The sequence below is a fragment of the Peromyscus californicus genome, unplaced genomic scaffold (genome assembly GCF_007827085.1).
Source record: "Peromyscus californicus insignis strain IS unplaced genomic scaffold, ASM782708v3 Scaffold_6__1_contigs__length_162567912, whole genome shotgun sequence".
Lineage (NCBI taxonomy): Eukaryota > Metazoa > Chordata > Mammalia > Rodentia > Cricetidae > Peromyscus > Peromyscus californicus.
Window position 1 is genome coordinate 71,108,090 of NW_026294584.1, and position 22,592 is coordinate 71,130,681.

Consider the following 22,592-nt stretch of genomic DNA (forward strand, 5'->3'; position numbering starts at 1 on the left):
GCACAGCTGTAATCTTATAAAAATCCCTCTAAAGGAAACAGTTCCCATCACTAGGGAAGTAAGGAAGACTTCCCATGGAATGACCAGTGTGAGAGCTGAAGGTGAAGTCCTGGCAAGACCATTGGTGTCAAAAAGAAAAACAAACAAAACCAAAATAAAACGAAAATCCATGTTTACAAGGTGTGGTACTGACATGGAGTAAGATCAGAATATGGGCAGGAGAATTCCAGAAAGGTGGGAGGAGGCCCCAAGAACTAGAGTGTTGACAGGATTAGATCAACTGCTTGGTAGGAAAGGTCCCCTAGCAGTTGGAGAGGTCACAAACAGTGCTGTTGGTGGATTTCAAAGCAAAGAAGCCTTGCAATGTCTTTGAGTGGGGCTGTGTATTACACTGTGTGCAGTGTAACTGAATATACATTTTGAAGAGCTCTCGGTGTGGTGATATGGAAAGGAGGAGGGAGAAGAGCCAGGAGTGAAGAAAGTCAGAAGTCTCCCACTACAGGACAGGAAACGACAGTGGTTAGGTATAGGCTGCTGGAAGAAGGCATGGGAATATAGGAAGAGGAGGGGTGCTTGGGGTAAATTGGTAGAATTTGAAAGTGTATCTGGGCATGACAGAAAAGAGGTGTCCTGGGAGCCAAGCAGTGGTGGTGCCTGCCTTTAATCCCAGCACTCGGGAGGCAGATCTTTGTGAGTTCAAGGCCAGCCTGGTCTATAGAGTGAGATCCAGGACAGGCACCAAAACTACACAGAGAAACCCTGTCTCGAAAGACCAAAGCAAACAAACAAAAACAACAACAGCAACAACCCCCCCAAAAATGGAGGTGTCCTGGGTAACTCAAAGAGACTTCATACTTTTCTATTCTCCTCTGTGTGTGTAATGATAGGGTTCTAGACATCAACTTGTACAGCTTTAGTGATACCCAATAGAAACAGCACAATAAAATAATTATGAAAACGAGAGTGGGAATTCTAGGCTTTGGACCTATTGTTGAAATATAGGTGATTATTAGCGATATGGGAAACGTTTGAGTATCACTGAAGAGCTAAACAACACAAGAGATCACTCACACAGTGTTCTGCAGCTGGGAACGTAAGGGTATTAAGGTTCACTTTTGAGAAAACGAACACATGATCTTCATTTCCATCATTATTTTAGTGATTCGTGAAATCTTTAGATCCTATAAAGGAAAAGATAGCAAACTCCTGCCTGCATGGCCACGTAACTCTAGACGCCATTTCCTTCCTTTCCCCTTTGCCCAGCCACAGTGTTTTCCCGTGCCAGGAAAACCTTCCAGTGTATAAAAGGGGCCTTTGGGGTCCTGTGATGACACAGTCAGCTCTCAGTCTGAACCAGGTGCCCATTTTCCATCTGGACTCTTTACAAATTGTGTGGTTAGGGCTCAGAAATCAGAAACCTGGGAAAGGTGCCATGTGATGGGTGCAACCACCCCCAATGCCTTACATGTTATCACCATCATTTAGCACATAGTGCAGGAAATCCTGCTCCTTGCAGAAGAAATTCAAAGGGCCACTTCACAGCCTCCTGGGTAACATCGATTTTTTTCCCCTTGCTAACACCAAAGTGTGGACAGATATATACTTTTTTTCCTCAAGTGAATTGCAAGTGACACTCCATTTCTTTCCCCCAACCCCATCTTTAACCTACTATCCAACTGACCTCTGGAAGTCGCCTACCCTTCTAGACGGAAGGACGGACGGTACCAGCCGGCACAGGGATCTGCCTCAGACTCTTGACTATTAGCAGATTGACCATGCTCTTTCTCTTCCTTTGCTCTGCTCTGACTCTGTCACATCTCAGCCCCAACGTGACAAAAAAAACATGATCAACTCTCTTCTGCCTTGGGGTGCATTCTATCTTGTCTCACCAGCTTGCTTTTCTACCTAGTAAAGTTATTTAACTCAATTTTATTTTAGCTTATTTCTGAATTTCAAACAACATAGCTTCCATTGGAGTCATCAGAAATCAAGGCATGACAGTAGTCTGTGGTGTGGCTCAGACAATTTTTGTGTTCCTTCTCTAGTTCATCTAGGCAATAGCATTTGTTGAGGGGCCACTCAGATCCACACACCACCATTCCGTACTCAGGAGGACAAGACCACTGTTCTATATTCCATTAATCCATATGGTTGTCAGAGGGGGATTTTGTGGAGACAAGGCCATATGTTGCAGTATTATCCTTGTCACTGGGCTCCCAGTTCCCTGATTTGATCTATTAGAACCATCCCTCCACACTCCACAGCTTGCTCAGCATCCTAATTATAATCTAGGAAAGTATTAGTTTCCTGGAAAAGAAGATACGTGGTTGTGGTGGTGTAGTCCTGAGAACAAGGAAATCAACCTGGTGCAATGCTATGCAAAGCAGGATGCAGAACTAAATCCACCAGATTACAGCATTCTGTGCTTACCATTTTCTAGTGCAGTCAGATAGGGTCTGTACTAACCCTCCTCGGCCTCCACCATGTGAGCCTTCCTTCAGGATGGCTGGTGGCAGTACCCTCAGCAAATGTCAATGCATTTCCTTTTGTGCTTTACTCTTTGGGTAAGTAATCATTTTTTTTTTTCTTTACCTCATCGTAACTGTTGTTATAACAAGACTAGTGAAATGAGCCATAATCCTGGACAAGACCCAATGTCCAGTTTTGACCATGGAGGGCTGGGGAGTGATGGAACATTGGCTCCTTCTGATCTTTCTCCTCTGTCTTCTCTGGGCAGAATATCTCCATGCATAATCCAGTCGGTGGGACGATGTCGGGGCCTGGAGCTCACCAGCTGGGCAGCACACGGATGCCCAACCATGACACCAGTGTTGTGATTCAGCAAGCCATGCCATCGCCCCAGTCCAGCTCAGTCATCACACAGGCTCCCTCCACCAACCGCCAGATCGGGTAAGGAGACTTCCTCCTCGTCTCTGGGGGAGCTCAGGCAAGCTTTTGAATATTTTCCATTTCTGGGACTTGGGTCTGTTGTTTTTCCTGTATGATATGATGCTGCCAAGAGGTCAGAGTGAAGCTTTGGATGAGAAGAGAGAGAAGGAGTCTCCATTTGGTGAGAGCTCTTTTAATCTTGGATGTCGAGGGGGAAAGATATTCGTTCTGTGACCTCTTTTCTTCAAATAAGATTTGTGAGTGACAGGCAGAAATAGTAGGTATTGTGCAGACCACAGAAGAGTGCTCAGGACAACAGGGAGAAGCTCTGCCAGCCCAGGTTCCTCCTTGCAGTGTACCCCCCTTTCCCGTCCTGGGAGTTTTGCAGCTGCTTGGCTAGGCCACCTGAGTATTCCATGGCCGCCTTTTCCTCTGGTCTTTCTTCCCTACGTCCCTTCCTTGTTATTTCTTTCTCATCAGCCCCCCACCCCTGCCTCTTCATTGGCTCATATTTATTCCTGAAACAGAAAAAACAATGGAAGCAGGCCCTTTCCCTCTCGTTTGTGGAACAAAGGCAACAATGAGACATTGGAGGGAACCGGTCGAAGTATCTTGACACTCAAATCATGTGATGGAAATTGCTCTTGCTTCTTCATACCATGTGACTGGTCCAGCCCGTTGCCACTCAAAGTGTCTGACCATCAGCAATGTGGACATTACCCAATAGCTTCTTTAGAAATGGGGAATCCCTGCCAACCTCCTTAACCCACCCCCCCAACTTCTGTATCTCCAGAATGAGGATGGAGTGTGTTCTTTCCAACCTCTAGAGAGTTAAGATGAAATGCAAGATGGGGAAGCATGTGGGTTCTTAGGGAAGAGAGGCACTGACTTCCCAAGTAGACACTGCTGGGTGCCGACAACTGGCTGCTCCGTGTCCCCAGAACTGTCTGCTGCAACCAGAAGGGGAACTTGCTGGGGTGGGTACATGCATCAGAACGCAGCCTGAATTTTCAGGTGCTACCTACCGGCTGTGGTGAACTAAAGCAAATTTAGATGCTTCCTTACAATTTTTCAATGTGTCTCCCCCGAGACCAACGGCGGCCACAGGAAACAGTCTTGGCTTACTCCTTCTTGAATGCTCTAGAAGAGGGAACTGTTTCTCAGGTTTCTCAGTTCATCAGAAGGACACCTGCTGAAAGCAGAACTGTAGGTAATGCCTCTTTCATTTGTCATGGGCGTGTTTGGTGCCTCATTCCAAGTACGGACAGTGAGTGTGGGTGTTGGGATGCTTCCCTTTGCTAAAGAAGCTAGGGTCACTTTAGCAAGCACCCCTGATAAAGATGTCTTCTCAAGCGACTTGGAAAGCAAGTATCGCCACTAGCTCAAAACCGCTATGTTCTAGGAGGGTGATGTGGCTTCATTCAAAAACGAAATCTAAGTCTCAAGGGACTCCTCTCTTGGGTCCTGACTGCAGGCAGAAAACTCACAGCTGGGCAAGCTAATTATAATTATTTTATTTTTCTTTCAAAGGGGGGGAAAGCATAAAATGGGCTGGAGTTTACTAGCAGTTTTACGGCATTCCTTCCCCCCTGCAGCCCCCTGCCTGCCCCTCGTACCCTCACCTACAACCCTCTCCGAGGCCCTTAGTGTTCCCCATTGTGAATGCAATGCTGGGTTTTATGAAGCAATCCTTTTAAGGCTAGCACTAAATTTTAAGCTGGGTATTGACTCTGTCAGTAATTTACCCAGCTGGCCCCACACTGTACATTTGGGGTGACATTTGTAGGCTGTGTCACTTTGCCATTCATTCTGCTTCTTGGAGGCGTTGTGTGTCTCTCCTGGTGCGTTCTAGGAGATAATTGTCACTTTTAGGACTCTATCTTCATGGCCCAGCTTGAGGGAGGCTGTTTCTTTTACTTCAGATCCTTCCCTGTCGCGCTTACTCTGTTGATTCAAGACCCCCACATCCTGTCGCTTATGGTGCTTCTCCATATGATCCATCCAAAGCCTCGCCCAGAAGATCGCGAGGCTCAGCAAGCCCCTGCCCTGCCCTTGTTACCAGCAGATTGAGTACGGAACCCTAGGTGGTAACATTTGGGGATGGTTGGCTCTTTTATTTCCCTCAGCAAAGAGGAAATGAGTGCTCATTTTAAAACACGAGTTCCCTCGGGAGACGTCTGCAAATGAGCATTTGAAATTGCAGATAGCTTTTTAAAAATTCTAATGTGTGTGAGTATGAGTGTGTGTGTGAGAGAGAGAGATGCGTGTGCATGCGTATGTGCACATGCATCAGCATACAGAACCATATTGTAGTAATATTCTGATTTTTATCACAACCTCAAATATTTAAGTGTCAAAATCTGGCCAAGCCACCTGCAAATGTTTGTCATGGCTATTGGCCAACAAAAACAGCACACAGCAATGAAAGTCTTCATTCAGGCTCAGGACTGAAGCTGCATCCAGCCAGAGAGACTGGGACCCACCTGTGCCCACGCACAACACTCTTGTGCTGTGGCCAGTGGGTGTGTTCACAACTGGAACTTTGTAGGAGACGGACCGCCTGACTCCTCTCCCCTTTTCTCCTTCCTTTTCACTGGGCCATCCTGGCGTGTCTTCTCTCTCTCTTCTCTCTCTCTCTCTCTCTCTCTCTCTCTCTCTCTCTCTCTCTCTCTCTCTCTTTCTCTCTCTCTCCCTCCCTCCCTCCCTCCCTCTCTCCCTCCCTCCCTCTCTCTCTCTTTCTCTCTCTCCTTTCATGCTGTGAAGCTTAAACTTAGAGGCTGGATATAAAGGTCTGCAAAATGGATGTGGTGCCAGTCGTCAACGAAGGTTTCCGGGACAAAGGGTACATGTCCTTGTAGGCATCTAATTTTCATACTGGGGGGGGGGGGCAGACACTGAGACAAAGCAGACCAAATGAGTGGAAAGATAAAAACCTGAAGAAATACTGTTAAGCAGCAGATTCAGCTTTTATTCTATTCCATGGCGACCCCTGCTCTGCCCTGGGCTCAGTTCTCTCAAAGTAGTGCTATTATCTCGATAGAAACTGGAGGGAAGTATAAATATCCCAGATTGCACTTGGGTGGTTAGGCAGGCTAGAAAACACACAGCTCTAGAGAGTGTGGGAGGCATCCCCCAAACCAGTGAGTGCTTGTGCTCAGTAAAACTGGCAGATACCCTGTCAGGAAGAGTGTCTTTGGCTGATTGATGGGAGCATTTTAGGAGATAAGTTTCCCAGATGGGATAAAAAAAAAATGAGCTATGGGGTTGTGGAGAGACAAGAGAGACAGAAAACAAGCATGTGTTAACAAGAGATGAAATCGATTTAGCCTTGAACCAACTATGTGGCACATTCCAAACAGTATCTCTACCCCAGTCGTTTTTATTAGATATCATATAACACGCTCATTAATTTAGGATCAAGACAGCAAAGCCTGGGAAAAATAGTACATGAGCAGGTAGTGGTAATGTAAATCCCATGCGCCTCTCATTCTCTCTCATCTCATGGGACATTTCTGGAGGAGCCTAAGATTAGCTGAGAAGCTAGATGAATATAACCCTAAGAGATCCAAGTGTTCTTGGAGAAGTCTTCCCCTCTGTGGGGTGGTAGATGGTTATACTCAGTAGTTCTTCAGGAGAGTGATGAATATGACATGGACATGGAGTTCTACCACAATGGTCAACAGGAGGGAGTTCTAACAGGTTGTTGGAGGCACTGTTGACTGATTCTATGGGTTTTCTTCTTGCTTTTGAATTCTCTGTATATCGGGGAAATGCATGCTCACATATGAGCGTGACTTCACAGTAATTGCTTACTATGGGAATTTTACACATTTGATGTCAGAATATATAAACCTGAAACATTTTGATTCTGTAGTCAGACTTCCTTTGGATCGCCAGGCTCCAAATAATGTTACGGAGACTTATTATTAATTATGAAAGCTTGGCCATTAGCTTAGGCTTGTCCCACTAGCTCTTATACTTAAATTAACCTGCTTTTATTAATCTACATTCTGCCACATGGCTCGATTACCTCTACTCTGTACCTTATGTCCAACCTCTTCAGTGTCTCCCTGGCGCTTCCTGGATTCTCTCTCCTTTTCCTCTCTCTCCCCAGAAATCCCACCTATCCTCTCCTGCCTAGCTATTGGTCAGTCAGCTCTTTATTAAACCAATCAGAAGACACCTTGGCAAAGACACATCTTCTCAGTGTACAAATATTCTGCAATGTGGTTCTATTAGCAAATTAGCCAGCTGTACTAGGGGATCTAGCAATTAGTTTCAACAGAACGCATAAATGAAGCTGCTTATGTGGGAAATCCCTGATTTTACTCAAATTTTAGTCTGTGGGGAGCAAATGTCCACATCATGTGTAGCGATTGGGGATCAGGTCGTCAAATCTGTTTGCATGGAGCTGAAGAAAGGTGGGGCTATTTCTTAGCAATAAACTGCACGAAGTTTCCAGAAACAAATCTCATTTTATATAAGCAGGTGCTGTGAGTGTGAATTCTACCTCATTTTATATAAGAAGGTGCTGTGAGTGTGAATTCTACCTCATTTTATATAAGAAGGTGCTGTGAGTGTGAATTCTACCTGCTTCCACCCTGGTCTATGTGGCTTTCCCAGTGTTTCTTTGTAATTCCTATCGCTGTCTGTCGTGAACGATATCTGACGATGGCCCAGGGGCACCCCAAGGGAAAAAAAAAAAAGAACAAACACTCAGCTCTAAAATGTCAAGTGAAGCTCCGGTGCCAGAGCGCTGCTGCTGCTGCTGCTGCTGCTGCTTTTCCCAAGGAGGGGAACAGGAGGCTTTGCTGGATGCCATTGTCACTGCCACTCTAAGTTCCATCTGGCAGGGATGTTTGGAAGTAAGGGGTCCTGTCACTGTTTCCCTGGAAAAAAGGAAACAAGGAGGGTTTGGGGAGTGCTGCATTCACAGACAGGCAGTTTAAAAATCTAAATAATAAGGCATCTTATGGTTAAAACCGTGCTTGCGCGTCCTGTGTTTGATCCCATCATTAAGGATTTTTTGTTGTTGTTTTTTTTTTTTTTTTTTTTTTTTTCTGAGACAGGGTTTCTCTGTGTAGTTTTGGTGCCTGTCCTGGATCTCGCTCTGTAGAACAGGCTGGCCTCGAATTCACAGAGATCAGTCTGGCTCTGCCTCTCGAGTGCTGGGATTAAAGGCTTGTACCACCACCCTGGCTAAGGGTTTTCTTAAATGCCTCAGCCAAACTGAGCCTAGCTGAGACTGTCACTGTCCACCATAGGCTGAAGTTGGGGGCATCCTGGCCAGTTCCTTCCTGCTGGAGGCAGTAGGGGTAGATTTCAGGTTGTCACCGCAACTCCAGCCCTCAAGCAGGACAACTCGAAGCTCTGTTTGAGTAATTCAGACCAGAAGCCATTATTTCCTGCTTTGGCTTTGTGTTTTGCTGAATATCACGGCTATGAACATAGCTTTATTGTTTAAAAATTGCTAGATCTTTCACAGCCCCAAGAACATTTACGAGGGGCCTTCAGGGGGATGCTTTCTGGGAGGGTTGACAGACTTAACCATATGGCTTCCGTTAAATCCCATGCAGAGCCTTGAGAAATTACCTCTGACAAGGGGGCCAGCAGTCTTCCACTCACAGGGTTTTATGTGTGGAACGAAACATTAAGTACTGATACTTGAGGAAATAGAATGTTTCTGAACATTCAAAGGTTGTAACACCACACAGTATTATAGCCAGATGAAGGGGTAGGGCCAGAAGGCCTGAGCATGTGGCTCAGTGTCCCAAAGAGCAGAAAAGCAGCCTCGCTCTTGTTTGTGAATCTGGTTATGGACTCTGATACCTCAGTGGATCAGTGTGTGTTTGTGTCTTAGCTGCTCATCTGGAATACAGCAGGGCTGGTCTACTTGGCAGAGAAATCTGTAGCTCCTTCAGAGGCTTCAAGCCCATTGTTAGGAAAGTCCTTGGTTGGGAGACTAGTACTGATGATAAGGAAGCTGAGATTTATCTAATACTTAGGATGTGGGAGGTCCAAGGCAGCTCTGGGTGGTATTTCCTATCATTCTCTAATGGCTTGAGAGGTAGACATTATATTCCACCCTATCCCTACTTTACTGGCCAGGAAGAAAAATAAAATGTCCTAAGTCACCATCTGGTGATGTGCAGAGTTCCGAATGGAGGTCTTGTTGAACTCCAAATCACACGTGGTCTGGTGCCATGGAAGACATGTGGGTATGTCTGAAAGGACAGGATCACGTACGCACAGGAGCTGCTGAGGCTCAGCCTGGTCACGGTGTACGAGTGTGCGTTTATCTACCTACTGGGTGGCCCACAGCAGAGATGAATGTTTGTAGCTGACAGTGGGACCCACCAGAAAAAGTCCAAGCTCCTTTTCTAGAATGACAAGAGTAACCATTTTCATAACTAATTTAATTTTAGTGGTAAGCTCTTTGGGCACTCAGTGCTGTGTGCATGGCTGTATGGGCTTTCCTCTCTAGCTGTATTAGTTACTTTGTTCCTGGTTATAACAAGAACAACTTAAAGAAGGGTGTTTGACAGAAAGGTTGGAGTCCATTTTGTGGTGGTGGCAGTCATGGGTGCGGGAGTCTGAGGCAGCTGGTCACATTGCATCCACACCCAGGATGCAATGCGAGTCAGGAAGCAGAGAAAAAAACAAATGTTGGTGCTCATCTCTCTCTCTGTCTCTGTCTCTCTTTATCTGTCTCTCTGTCTCTGTCTCTGTCTCTCTCTGTCTCTCCCTCCCTCTCTCTCATTTCATCTGGGATCCCAGCTCATGAGATGGAACAGCCCAATTATAGCATGGGTCTCCCTCAGTTAACCCAATCCAGAGGTTTCTCTCTTGCATGGTTCTAGGTCCTGTTAAGTTGCCAATCAATATTAATTGCCACACTAACCTCGTCAAGAAAAATTCAAAAGCATAATTTTATTAACTCTTTGAGACTTTCACACAGGCATACAATGTGTTTTGATCAGACTCTTCCCCCACTTGTCTCCTAACTCCTCCCAAATCTACCCCTCAACGCCACCCTTTCCCACTTCCAAGTCCTCTTTGCCTTCTGTTTTCTAACTCACAGTCCAATTTGTGCTGTCCATACTCCCGAGTGGGGTTCTATCCACCAGGGTGTGGTCAACCTACCAGAGGCCACACCTTTAAAGAAATCTGACTCCCCTTTCTCCCTCAAAAGTCATCAACTGTCAGTAGTTCCTCAACTAGGAGGGGTTGGGGGTTTGTGAGCCCTTCCCCCTCCATTCAGAATCTGCTGGCAGACTCCCGGGGTGGAGATAACAGGCTCCTTGGATTTTCTGTTGAATCCCGCCATTTCCCAGGTGAGGAATGGAGGAGCATAAAGTAAGTAGGTGGCCTAGCTCTACTTCTGCTTCAGGTCCTTATCAGGACAACCCAAGTGAGTCTCCGAGCTTCACTTTTCTCAACTGGTAAAAAGTGGGTGTGGTGATTCCCATGTAATAGAATTGCGTGCAGAATTAATAAATGATGATGGGAAAAAGAAGAGACTGTGGCTACCAGGCAGCAGAGGAGTCTCGAGGCAAGTCCCCCTGGCTTTCCAGGCTTCTCTGGTTGTGTGCACCCTCCCTTCCCCCTTGTTCCTGGGTTCTATTCTCGTCACACTCTCTGGGACATATGGACACATTCTGGAGTTTAGATAGTCTATAGCTCTCACCAAACTCAACTTCCTTGGGCCTGTGGTTAGCATGATATTCCCTCTCAGGTCTCCAGTGGTGTTGCCCAACCTGGAGGGCTAAGCAGTGAAGGGGAGTGTTAAAGAGAAAGTAGCCATAGTGACTGATCCTAACTGATCTTGTTTCTAGATTATGTGGCTCATGGAGGGTGGAGTCATTTGGATGAAATGGTAAGGTCAATGAAGCCAAAATCCCCTTTTAAAGTCACTCTGCAGCCTGGAGTTAAGCCACAGTGTATTTTTAGTGACAAAATTAAACAAAACCACAACATTATGGGTGCATATTCCAAACCATGCCTCTCTAAAACACCGGAAAAAAAAGGACTTTAAAATAATCCAAAATAAACTGCCCAACACTCTTAAGGGTGACTGTGGACTTTTATAGTCCAGGTGCACCCAAATGAAAACTATGTGTATATATATACACATTCCCTAATATTTTGCTTAACTGGGACATAATTTAGGCTCTTTGACAGGTGTGTAGCCTTACTCAAAACACTTGAAGCGTTTTCCAGGTGTACCCAGTATATTCTGAATAGCAAGGGTTTTCCCATATCATGAATGCTTTTGTATAGTTTTCTTCTTCCGTGACAACAGTCAAGGCGACAAGCAAGCCTAAGATTCCAAGAGGGGAAAAAAAAAGGACAAAGGAAGTAAAGGCTCTTGACACCAAGGTGCCTGACTACCTGACTCAATCCTGGGGCCACCTGGGTGGCAGGCTGCCCTCTGGTCTCTGTGCATCCTGTGTTGGGGCACATGCTCAGCCTCAGAAGGTAAACAAAGGCAATGAAAACTTTCAGGAGAAAAATAACTTCTATGGCTTCAGGATTCCTTTGCTTAAACTTTAGAAAGGGCAAACAGTTCCTCAGTGTCTAGAGAGACTGTTTTCAGAAGGGGCTGCTTTTTATTTCTCGGACACCCTGATGTTACTGGAATGTGGGGAGAGGTACTTCAGCGATAAAGCTGACACCCTAGAAGGGGTGACCAGCCCCCCTTAGGCTGGGTGGGGCGGGTGGGGGAGTGGGTATCAACTTAGGTGTAGATCCCCACTTATGGTAAGGAGGGGAATGGGCTGTGGCACGAGCCAGACTCCGCTTCACCAGGGAAGGCTGTAATATCCGTGAGGAGATTCGGATGGAAGGAGGGTGGAGTCGGGGCAGAGCATGCATCCAGAACCGTCAGCACCTCTCTCCCCATCCCTCCTGTTTTCTCATCTCTCCAGGAAAGAAGGAGGCTGGAATTAGAAGAGCTGGAGACTTTTGCCTCAAAGGAAAATAAGGGTGCACAGGCTTTCAAAGATTACATGCACCCCAGTCTCCTTTTGCTGTGTGGCTAGCTGTTGTTCATATTGGCTCTGTAGTCATGAGCTTTGCAGAGAAGCAGAGGAGTGAATCTGTCACGATTTCTTCTTCTTCCTCTTCCTCCTCCTCTTCTCTTCCTCTCTCTCTGCATGCATGTGCATGTGCATGTGCATGCCTGGCTCTCTCCCTGTCTGTCTGTGTTTGTGTGAGATTTGTAAAGCAAGTGTGCGGAACTTTGCCTGCCCCACCTCAAGCCACAGACAACCCATCTAAAATCGGGTGCACTGCATTCCGTAATTATTATTGCCATTAGGAGTAATTATTATTTGCCCTGTTGAGTTGGCAGTTTGGAGCCTGCCCGAGACTGAGGCTCCTCACAGAAGCCACGGCATACAAAGGACAGAACAATCACCCACAAGAGCTTGAGCCCGTTCGCACCGCACCGCACCCTCCTCCTGGTTCCTGCCATTGGGTTTCCTCCCTAATGGCCATCAGACAGAAAACTGGTGTGAAAGAGGCCCAGAGAAGCTCCTCCGCTAGACATCCACACCTTGGCTTTTCACTAGTTTGAAGATGAAAGTTAGTTCTTTCTGAGCCTGCTCATTTCTTTATTTAAAAATTCAAAGCAAATAAGAGAACATGGTGTCTTCGGGGAGAAGTTAGGCCAAAGCGGGTAAAGTGGCTTCGCTTAGAACGTAGGAAAAATGGAGAGTCAAAAAAGGAAAAACAGAGACAGAGTCTTTACAACACTAACTGTTCATTTGCTTACTTATTTGTTTATTCATGCATTTAACAATCTGAGACAGAGTCTTGCTCTGAGGCCTCCGATTTGTAGCCTCCTGTCCTTGCTTGCCTAGGCCTGGGACTGACGTGTGTACCACTGCATGCAGCCCTTACTTCTGTTTCTTCGTGATGAGCCTCCTTGCCCACAAACGCCATAGATTGCATATTCTGTATCGTCTCTTTGCTCCCTTCACTGCCTTATATGAAATGCCTGAGCCACAGGCGCCCCCATCCCGTGCCCTCTTCAGGGGGATTCATGAAGGTCAGTGCAGTCTGGTGTTTCTTAACCATCACAACGCTTACAGCAGATGCTATGCCTGATGAAAGGAACCACCAGACAGGGCAGAAAAGACCAGGACAAGCCAGTCTTCTAGATGTGGTTTTTCCAAGTGACTCCCTGGGTTCCTTGCCAAGGCCTGTTCCACAGTCACAGGCAGAGGCCTTTGGGTGCTTAAAGGGAACACATCCCAAGTGGAGCACACTTCCCAAGGGCAGTCGATCTCTCCTCTCCTTAACCTCTGCCCTGTGCCCCCTGCCTCCCCCGCCAACCCCAGGGTTGTTAGCTCAAGTTGATGAAACAGACCCTCTAAGAGCTCTAGGAAAAAGCTGCAGAATTGGAAACAAAACAAGAAGCCAGCAGCCTGCAGTTGGCATCTCAGCCCCAACGGGACTCTCTGCTTTGTCTCCACAGACATCTAGTCTAGCCATTCTCCTCCCCAAAGCTGCTGCTGCTCCTGTGCTCACCAAAGACCAGAGCTACCTTGTCAGAGCAAGGGGAGGTGTCCTGTCAGAGCGATAAATGCCTCCTAGTCAGTCAGGAGTGAGGTGACTTGGCTCCTGGGGTGTCACAGATGCAGTGTGGTGAACAGCCTACCCTGATCTGTGCATTGAAAAGAGGTTTTTCCCCTGTTTCCCTTTGCTAACCAGCTCCCCCTCCACCTCCTGCCCCCCCCATGAATGCCCCCACCCAAATAAGACACAAATGAAAGGCTGTAGTGCTTTCCAGGGATTTGTGGCCCTGGATATTATTTATAGAAAAACTGTTTAAGTGGGAAAATATTACAAAGGGACATTCCCATCTGGGTTTTCATAAAAGATGACAAACAGCTCTGAGAAGCAACAGAAACCCAGCAGTCTCTCCACAGTATTAAGCCCGTCCTTAGGTAAGGTTTCATGGGAGTATAGGGTTGCTGGCTTTTCATTTTTCATTTGTTCTAGGAATTTAAAACAAGGAATGGCCGAGGGAAAGGGGCCCCATCAACATGGGGTTTAATAAAACAGAATCTGAATATTTTTTTTTCAGTGGTAGCCTTCCCAGGGAACCACCTTTGGGCATCGTAGGGAGTGTGCATTGTTTAGATCAGCTCTTTGTCAGTTCTTAACCCGAACGTCGTCCTGCGGAGTGGAATCAATCCACTTCGGCCTGGCAGTGAGAAGTGCTTGTGCTTCAGGACCGCATGGGAAGTCTCTGCTCCCTCATGTTCCCCTGAGGGCTTCCTTAGAAAGCTGACAGTTTCCCAAAGCCTAGTTCTTAAATTGGTTTTTTATGGCGATGGGTCTGATTTTCCTTTTGTTAAATTCCTTTCGATTAATTGACTTAATTTTAGTCCCTCTCCTCCATTTGTTCAGTGAAAAGAGGTTCAAAGTGTTCTTAGCTGTTTTGGAACTAGGCAGATGGATGGATTTTAGCAGACAGAGCACACCAAGGGGTACGGCCAGGGACTCAAGGCAAGAGACATGGCAGAGCCAGAGACAGAAGGGCCAGGCACAAGTACTGACCTCATGCGACGGCTCTAGGAGAACTCTTGTTTCTCAATTACAAAGAGATTTTTCTCCTTTAAATAAAAACTGGCTGGTAAAAAATAAATAAATATTTAAAAAAATAGGTAGGCTCTAGGATATTGTGATGTGATATCTATATGCCACAACATAAAGAATACAGACACTTTAAGTCCACTCAACTGGACATGTTATAGCTTGCTCAGGCTCTATCAAGGATAAAGGGTGTGGGATTGATTAGGTAGGGAGGACACTTGTCTCCCAGGCCCCCGTTTCAACCACAGCAGCTCCACATTTGATAATTTTGTTGGTTTTTCTCCAGAACCCATGCATGGAATAATGGGTTCTGTAGAAAGAAAAAAATAGTTTGAGAACTACAGAATTTGGAGAGTTCTCCCTTCCTCTCTTCCCATCACAGACAAGTTAAGTGAGAGTTTGCAGGTAAGCTGGTTCAGGCACCATCCTCAAAAGCAGTTTCCTGGAGAGGTGGTGAGAGCATCACCTGTGGAGAGTGGGTGAGCCTCGAGGAAAACCCAAGGTTTCCAACGGGACTGGAAGGCTAGGTAAGTGTGCAAGAGCATTTAGCATCCAGAGGTAAAGGGTGCTATGCACTAAGACACAATAATTTCCTCAGAGCCTGTGGATCTTAGTGTCTCTGTAAAATTTAAGAGTCATAGTAAAGTAGTGTCATCACAGTTCACCCTGTGAGTCAGGATGCACCAGTACTTGGGACTGCAGGAGGAACATGGGAGATAATGAGTCCTAGGATGGGCAGAGGGGCAGACGGGCAGACGTCACGGACTGAGCGTGGTTGGTTCCCAGGCCTCCACTCTCTCTGTTTTGATTTAATCCTCCAGTATTTCACTATCATTTCCTCTTTCTCTGTAACTTCCCACAGTCCACCCTGCCCCCTTGGCTAGGGGGATATATTAAGACTACTTCTCTAGAATCCTCCCGCCCCATATCACACCCGAGGACAGCCCTTAACTTGTTCATAGGCTCAGTGAGTGCTCACCTCAAAGGCAAGACTCAATTATTTGTGATTCTTAACTATTGAATGTGTGTCGTTACAGGCTGAGTTGTGTTCTTCTAAGAGACACACTAGTCCTAACCCCTGGCTCATATAAATAACACCTGACTTAAGATGTAATTCAGGCTAAGACATGAACTTGGATGGGCCCCAAATTCAATAGCTGGTCTCCTTACGTGAAGATACAGGGGCTGAATCACAGGGGGAGGGTGTCATGTGACTACAGAGGCAGACACTGAAGTGATATGAAGACCATGGGATGCAGAGGACTGTGGGCAATATTCGAAGCCAGGGGAGAGGCACACACGTGTTCTGCCTCAGAACTCCATAAGGAATAGCCAGGCAACACGGCCATGTCAGACCTCTACCCTCCCAAACAAAATACGTTGTGTTGTTTCTAAGCCACCCAGTCTGGTCATTTGTTATGTTAGTGTAGCTTCAGGATCTAATGTGCACACCTCACCATGGATTACGGACCCGTCAACCTTGGCACGAGAGCTACGGTAAAGATCTGCCACCCCATTCTCCTCTTATTGAGCTGTAACAGATGTGAGGATAAATGATATTAAGAAAAAAAAATAAAAACAAACAGGGCAAAACTACTCTCTGCAGAGTGACTGTCCTGCAGCCTTAGCCTCTTGGGTGGCACCCTCCAAGTCCCCATGGCAACAGAAGGGAACGGGGAGGCCTGCTCAAACCAGAAGGGGCCACTATTGACATCTTCTCAGGGAAGAACTTAGCAAACTCATAGCTTCTCCGGACTGCACCCACATTGTGGAAACCGTCCCCCCTGAGGTGAACAAGGGCGGCTGTCCTTCAGCCACGCATGCTCCGTGTAGCAGGAACTGTTGGATGCTGAGGCACAGGCTTGTTGTGTATTAACCTATCTGCCCTGTAATTTGCAAAGAAGGGAAGGTCAGTGTCAGGTTTAGTGCTTTGGGGCTGAAGCCATCCAGAAGTTTGCAGTAGCGCATGTCGCCCTCACGGCCTTGAATACTTCACTGCCTGGTCACAAACGGTGAGGCCATGAGGGACGGTTATGAAGGACAGCCCAGGGTGGGCCTTATGATTTAATCTCTCTCTCTCTCTCTCTCTCTCTCTTTCTCTCTCTCTCTCTCTCTCTCTCTCTCTCTCTCTCTCTCTCTCTCTCTTTCTCTCTCTCTCTCTCTCTGTGTGTGTGTGTGTGTGTGTGTGTGTGTGCGCGCGCGCACTTGTGTTTGGCCAGGAAAGCCTGTGTTCATGGGTGCATATGTGTGTAATTACATGTTTTTTATAAGCACTGAGTGGAATCATCAAGAGGTTGGTGTGGGCTATGCCTTCGCCCTGCTCTCCTGCAGGCTGATGCTAATCTTCAAGAGTGCCCAGTTTGAGCAGTTGTACCCCGTCCACATCATCTTGAAAAGGGGAGTAGCCTATGTGGTGACACTGCGTTTTTTTATCTGTAGACTTTTCCTAATTCATTTTAAAGTATCCTTCTACCTTTTAGGGCTCTAGGTGATATAAAGAGAAAAGTCATTGCATTTATATACTCCAAGCAACCTAATAATCTGAGAGATCCATAAAGCACCATCACCAGACTTGTGTGGTAGGTGATGGGGGCGTGAGCTAGTCCCCAGGGTGAGAGCCCGAGTAGGGCTTGGTGTTAGGAACAAAGAGGCACAGACTTTGCAGGGCTGTCCATCACAGGGCTGGGGTTTAAAGTCACAGGTTAATATTGTCTCAAACACTTGGAAACTAGTGTTTGCAACCAGGGAAGGAAGTTACTTTGCTTTTCCATGATATGTAAACAAATTGACTTTCTTGTCCCAGCATCCTTCTTAGTTGGTAGGTTTGTTTGAATGTTCCTGTCTGCAGGACTTTGCAGTTTTAGGATCCACGTGATCCTTCCCTTAATAGGCCCATCAAACCATGATGTCACCTTGATTTCCATAATATTTTTAATGAGCCAGAAAATTGAAGTAATTCTACTCACCAAACCAGTGACTCAGTTTGTGGTCCTCGCCCTTTCTGGACAGAACTCTGCCTGGGTGTCTTCTGAACACAGGCTCCTCTAGGAGACCTGGTGCAAGATCCCTGGGCAAGTGTGGTGACTGCCATTGCCAGAGGATAAAGAGGAGACAAATAGTTCCCCAGGTTAGCTAGCATCATTGGCAGGAGTCCAGGATACTCTTTTAATTTTTAAAAGTGAGTGGAACATAGTCATAGAAATGAGGAAACTTTCTGCAAGTTTCTTTACAATAGAGTGATTTCCCCTGCCAGCTCTCCAGATGCCCAGACACCCCCCTGCCCTCTGAGCTCTCTGACTGAAGTCTGACATTGCACACTTGCCCAGCTTACTCCCTCCCCTTTTTGAGCCTTGCAATTCTCATAAGAAGTAGAGAATTATAGGAGTGAAGAAAAGGGACCAGGGTAAATGTAATCACATTTACCATCGAGCGTTTTCTTTTGGCATAGTAAAGAGAAGCAGGCATACACCATGAATTTCAGGCTTCAAAAATCATTTAAAAAATTCCAATCTAAATAGAAAACGAGCTCTAATTTAATAAGGCTTCGAAAAGTGGTTTGTAAGAAAGCGCCAGTAATCATCAAGTTCTGGCTAGCAGCTCCAATTGGGAAAGAATGGGACATCCCAGCATGTCCTCAGGCTATGTATGTCTGCCCCCCCCCCCCCCCCAAAACCACTCTTTGGTTTGGCGTCTCTTTCTCACCTGGCAACTGCTGGGCTCCCGGGGCCGCAGACTGGCATGCCCTGGCAGCACCCTATCACCACGGCTGACGGCAGGAAGCCAGAGCTGGAGTGGGAAGAGTGGTCCAGCTTCTCGCTCTGTGACCAACCAAGAGGAGATGTAAATGTCAATGTAAAAGTTGGATTGTTAAGTTCTTAGGATCTAAGTAGTTTATTTACTTGGTGATGCTTGACTTCACTCAAGGGGGCAGGGGGATTTGAAGAGATTCGGAAAAAGACTACCCATGATTACGAACAAAAGAAATCTGTAGGAGAAAGGAAAGTAATGTGAGATCGAGAAACATGGAGAAGAGCCACTGCTGAGGGCACTTACCACAATGGTTATCTTACAATTGAAATGAAATGTCGGCATCTGGCACATCTGCCTCTTCTGCATGCATCAGATGGGGATCTCACACACACACACACACACACACACACACACACACACACACACACACACGTGAAGGGAGAAGCAGCCTGTGCCAGGTACTAGTGTGGCCTTCTCAGGGAGATGCTCACCCCCTCTCCCACCGTTGCTGTGAGTCATCAGCCAGTGTGCTGTTCCCAGAAAGCATAGCAGAATTCTTTGGAAGTTAAAAAAAAAAAGTTTGTAAAACTAAGCAGGCCATTGTGGAGTGGGTCCGAGGTGGGGGCCGGGGAGGGTAGACTCATATTAAAACTCTGATAGAAAGTTCTGAGCAACGAGTAAGAGGCTTAAATACATAAAGAGCAAGGCTAAATTTGGACCAATTTCCTGTGAAATCTCTTGTGTAATATTTTCAATTTGTGCATGTTTAATGTGGTTTATTTTCCTAAGGTTCACGGTATAGGTTTTAAATTTAGCCTTGACTGCACACATGTGTTGAGAGGTTATAAAATGAGAGCCGGCTTAGACCAGTCTCCAACTGGTTGCCCTTTAGTGGAAAGCATTCCTGCCTCCTCAATACCTGAAATGCCTTTGTGGGTACAGATCTTCCCTAGCCCTTCTCTATTTTTCTCACCTCACTCTCCCAGCCCCCACCTAGCTTTGCTTGTGTACCCGAGGATGCGACATGGGGCTACTAACTCCAGAGCAAGGCAATGTGTCTAACTTCTCGCAGGAAGGGGTAATTCTACCCTTCGGATTGAAATGAATGTACTATCTGAAACCCTGATTTAGCCTCAGATACCCTGAGTTGCACTGTGCTGAGGATGGGGCCAATCACTCTATGTGATGATGAGGTTTTAAGTAACTTGAATACAGTGGGTAGGACCTGCATTCTCTTTCTCTACATCAGCTTCCATGTGACCTCAAATGGAAGGATTATACTGGTGCGAATGTACTATAGATAGATATAAAAGACACATGTGCACGTCCTTAACTAAACCACCGAGGTCAATAGTGGCAATAATTAGTTGCCTATTTTCAGTCCATGATCTTCCTTAGTATCTTTTAACAAAATATTCATTTATTCAGCAAATGTTTACCAGGAAGCTTTCTCACCCCCACCCCCAAGGCTTCTCATTCTTTATAGGCTTCCAAGTCTACATTCTCAAACTCAAAAGGATTATATACAGTTCAAATGCTAAGTTTCACCTCTTCCTGTGATAGTATGGCAATGTTAAAATCTGGTATCTTCTGTTGGCCTCCATTGTATTTTCTTACCATTCTTTTCATCCATTCTCTCTCTCTCTCTCTCTCTCTCTCTCTCTCTCTCTCTCATACACACACACACACACACACACACACACACACACACACACACACACACACTGTACTCTGATTATACTCTTCTGCATTATCTCCTCACACACACGCGCGCGAGCACACACACACATGCACACACACATATGCACACACACACACACATGCACACACACACATGCACACACACACACACATGCACACACACACACACGCACGCACACACACACATATGCACACACACACATGCACACACACATGCACACACACACACACACGCACGAGCACACACACACGCACATACACACACACACACACACTGTACTCTGATTATACTCTTCCGCATTATCTCCTCATTCCTCTCTCACTCTTTTACTTTCCAATATTCCCTTCTGACTTTCATGTCTTTCTGTGTTTGGGACTCACTGCATGAGCATGGGTTGGGGGTTATTTACTAGAGCAAAGGTTACTTAGTGGTGGCGACACCATTGAGGAATAAGACTCTTCATCCCCCATCAGACAGGAACTGTCTCAAGATCCTTGTGGAAGCATGGGTTCTCATCCCCATCTTGTGCAGGGAACTACCCTTCCGTGAATTCGTGGGAACGACAAGATAGGTCTTTCCAGAAGACGGTTTTTTGATGTTTGTTTTCTCTTAGTATGAAAATCTTTTCCGAGATTGTGAATCCTGACTTACAAGCGGTGAGTGAGTTGTTCCCAAGGACGCTGTCTTCCTTGAAAGGGACAATGTAATTATCAGCTGCTGCTGGCTTTCTTCCCAGAAATGTAATTTCTCCCCACCTGCCCAGTTTCTAAGTAACTCAGATGTGTCAGGAAACCAGAAGTCAAGAAAGAAAACATTTACCTTACAGCCACTTTCCCTTTGAAATTCTACTATGAGAAATTTAAAATACATAGGGAAGTTTGAGGGATTACATATTTGCCACACAGATTCTGCAATGAACATTTCATTTGTTTTATCATATTATCTATGTAGCAGGACATCAAGCCATCATAGATCTTTGATATATTTTGAAATAAGTTGCATAGGAGCAAGAATACAGCTCATTGGTAAAATAAAATGCCCTGGGTTCTGTCTCAGACACTACAAAAAATTAAAACAAAAATAAACTTTTTAGCTGCAGGTATTAATAGCTTTACTCCAACTGCTTTGGCATGTAAACCATTAGCATTCAGTAGTTTTGTATTGCTTTTGTGGGTATTGAATTTGACCAAGTGTGAAACGCAGCATTCTTATGCCACTTGTTAATTCAGAATACCATTTTCCTTTCTACTCCTTTATTATCAAATAACTAATTGTAAAAATGATAAAGATTCAGCAAAATCCCAAGGTTAGTCTCTTTAGGAAGTGAATATTCAAATGGCCTCCCTCCTTCCTGGTGACATCAGTTCCAGGTAAAGTGGACAAAGACCATAAAGGGCCCTAGGACCTGCCTTGTCTCTCCCTTGAAGACTCTCCCTCTGCTCCACCACCAACTGTCTCCTCTCTGTCTGTGTCTCTCTGGTCCTGTCTAACCTCCTTTTGCTGAGACAAAGGTAGAGGGAGAATATCTACTGGAAAACAACACCGTGTCCGCCTCACACAACTCAAATTCACGTCCAATCACATGAAGTTCTGGAAGTTTTACTTAATCCCTTAGTGTTCTGTTCTCTCTTCTGCTAAAATGAGGATGACATTTCCATCCAAGGTTGTGATGCTGCTGAGACAATGGAGAGGATTAACTGGCACATAGAAGAACCTGGTGCCCTTAGCCATGATCATTGTTAGGTCCCAGCTCATGGAGTGGTCAGGAGTGAGTGTATTTATGTTGTGTAGTTAATTTAGAAAGACTGTGACATTTTTCTAGACCATCCAAGTTAATCTTTTGGGCAATGCATGAGCATTTGAAGAGATACTAAACATATCTTTTCCTCCATGATTTTAATGAAAATGGACGCTGTTGAGTTACAAATCAAATGTCTACTTCTACTTGTATCATGATGGCCAACAGACTCCCCTCCCGTGTGTGTGTCCCACTTGTGTCCCTAGGGTGCTAGCAAAAGCAGAGCAGTCCCAAAGGACATCATGCCTGCTCCATACAGTTCTGGGACTCCCTTTGGGGCTTGAAATCACAAGGGGGTTTGTCAATGAGACCTAACACCATTTGCCAGGAAGCTGGGCTTCAGCCTCGGCAACCTTCTCTGCCTTCTCTCCACCACTTCTTCAATACAGGATCAACTGTAGTTCTTCTGACTCCCCCTCTTACCAGTCAGGCTTGTGTTCTGGGGTGGCTTTTGTGATTCCTCTTCATAGTACTCAGGAGATAGTTGTTGATGTGCTAATGTTGTGAGACTACTTCTTTGAAAGCTACCAGGGGAAGTTGGCTCTTCCCAGGAACTGAGCCACAGTTACATGTTCCTGCCCACCTTCAGTTTAGGACCAAAGGGAAGCTTCTGTAAGAAGGAGGGCAGCAACTAGAGAGATGGGCTGGTAGTCTCCTTAAAAGGCCAAGAGCTCAAAACACTCTTTCCTGTTGAGTCTAGAAAAAAATAAAAGGGTATCTGACTGAGTAGACCAGGGATGGGAACCCTGGAGTGAAGGGCAGTATGACCATGTGTTATATTGATGTGTTCCCTCCAAGACTATCTTCACATTTTTCCATCACTCTGTGTTTGTGACCTGGATGCTCTGT

The 22,592-nt window shown here is 45.9% G+C and overlaps 1 protein-coding gene across 1 annotated transcript in view; it reads left to right on the forward strand.

Moving 5' to 3' along the window:
- Window positions 1-22,592, forward strand: part of Creb5 (cAMP responsive element binding protein 5) — a 404,708-nt gene that overhangs the window by 158,235 nt on the left and 223,881 nt on the right. The window contains exon 5 of the mRNA XM_052720440.1: window positions 2,738-2,910. Within this exon, the coding sequence (XP_052576400.1) occupies window positions 2,738-2,910 (173 nt within the window). The remainder of the gene's footprint in view (window positions 1-2,737; window positions 2,911-22,592) is intronic.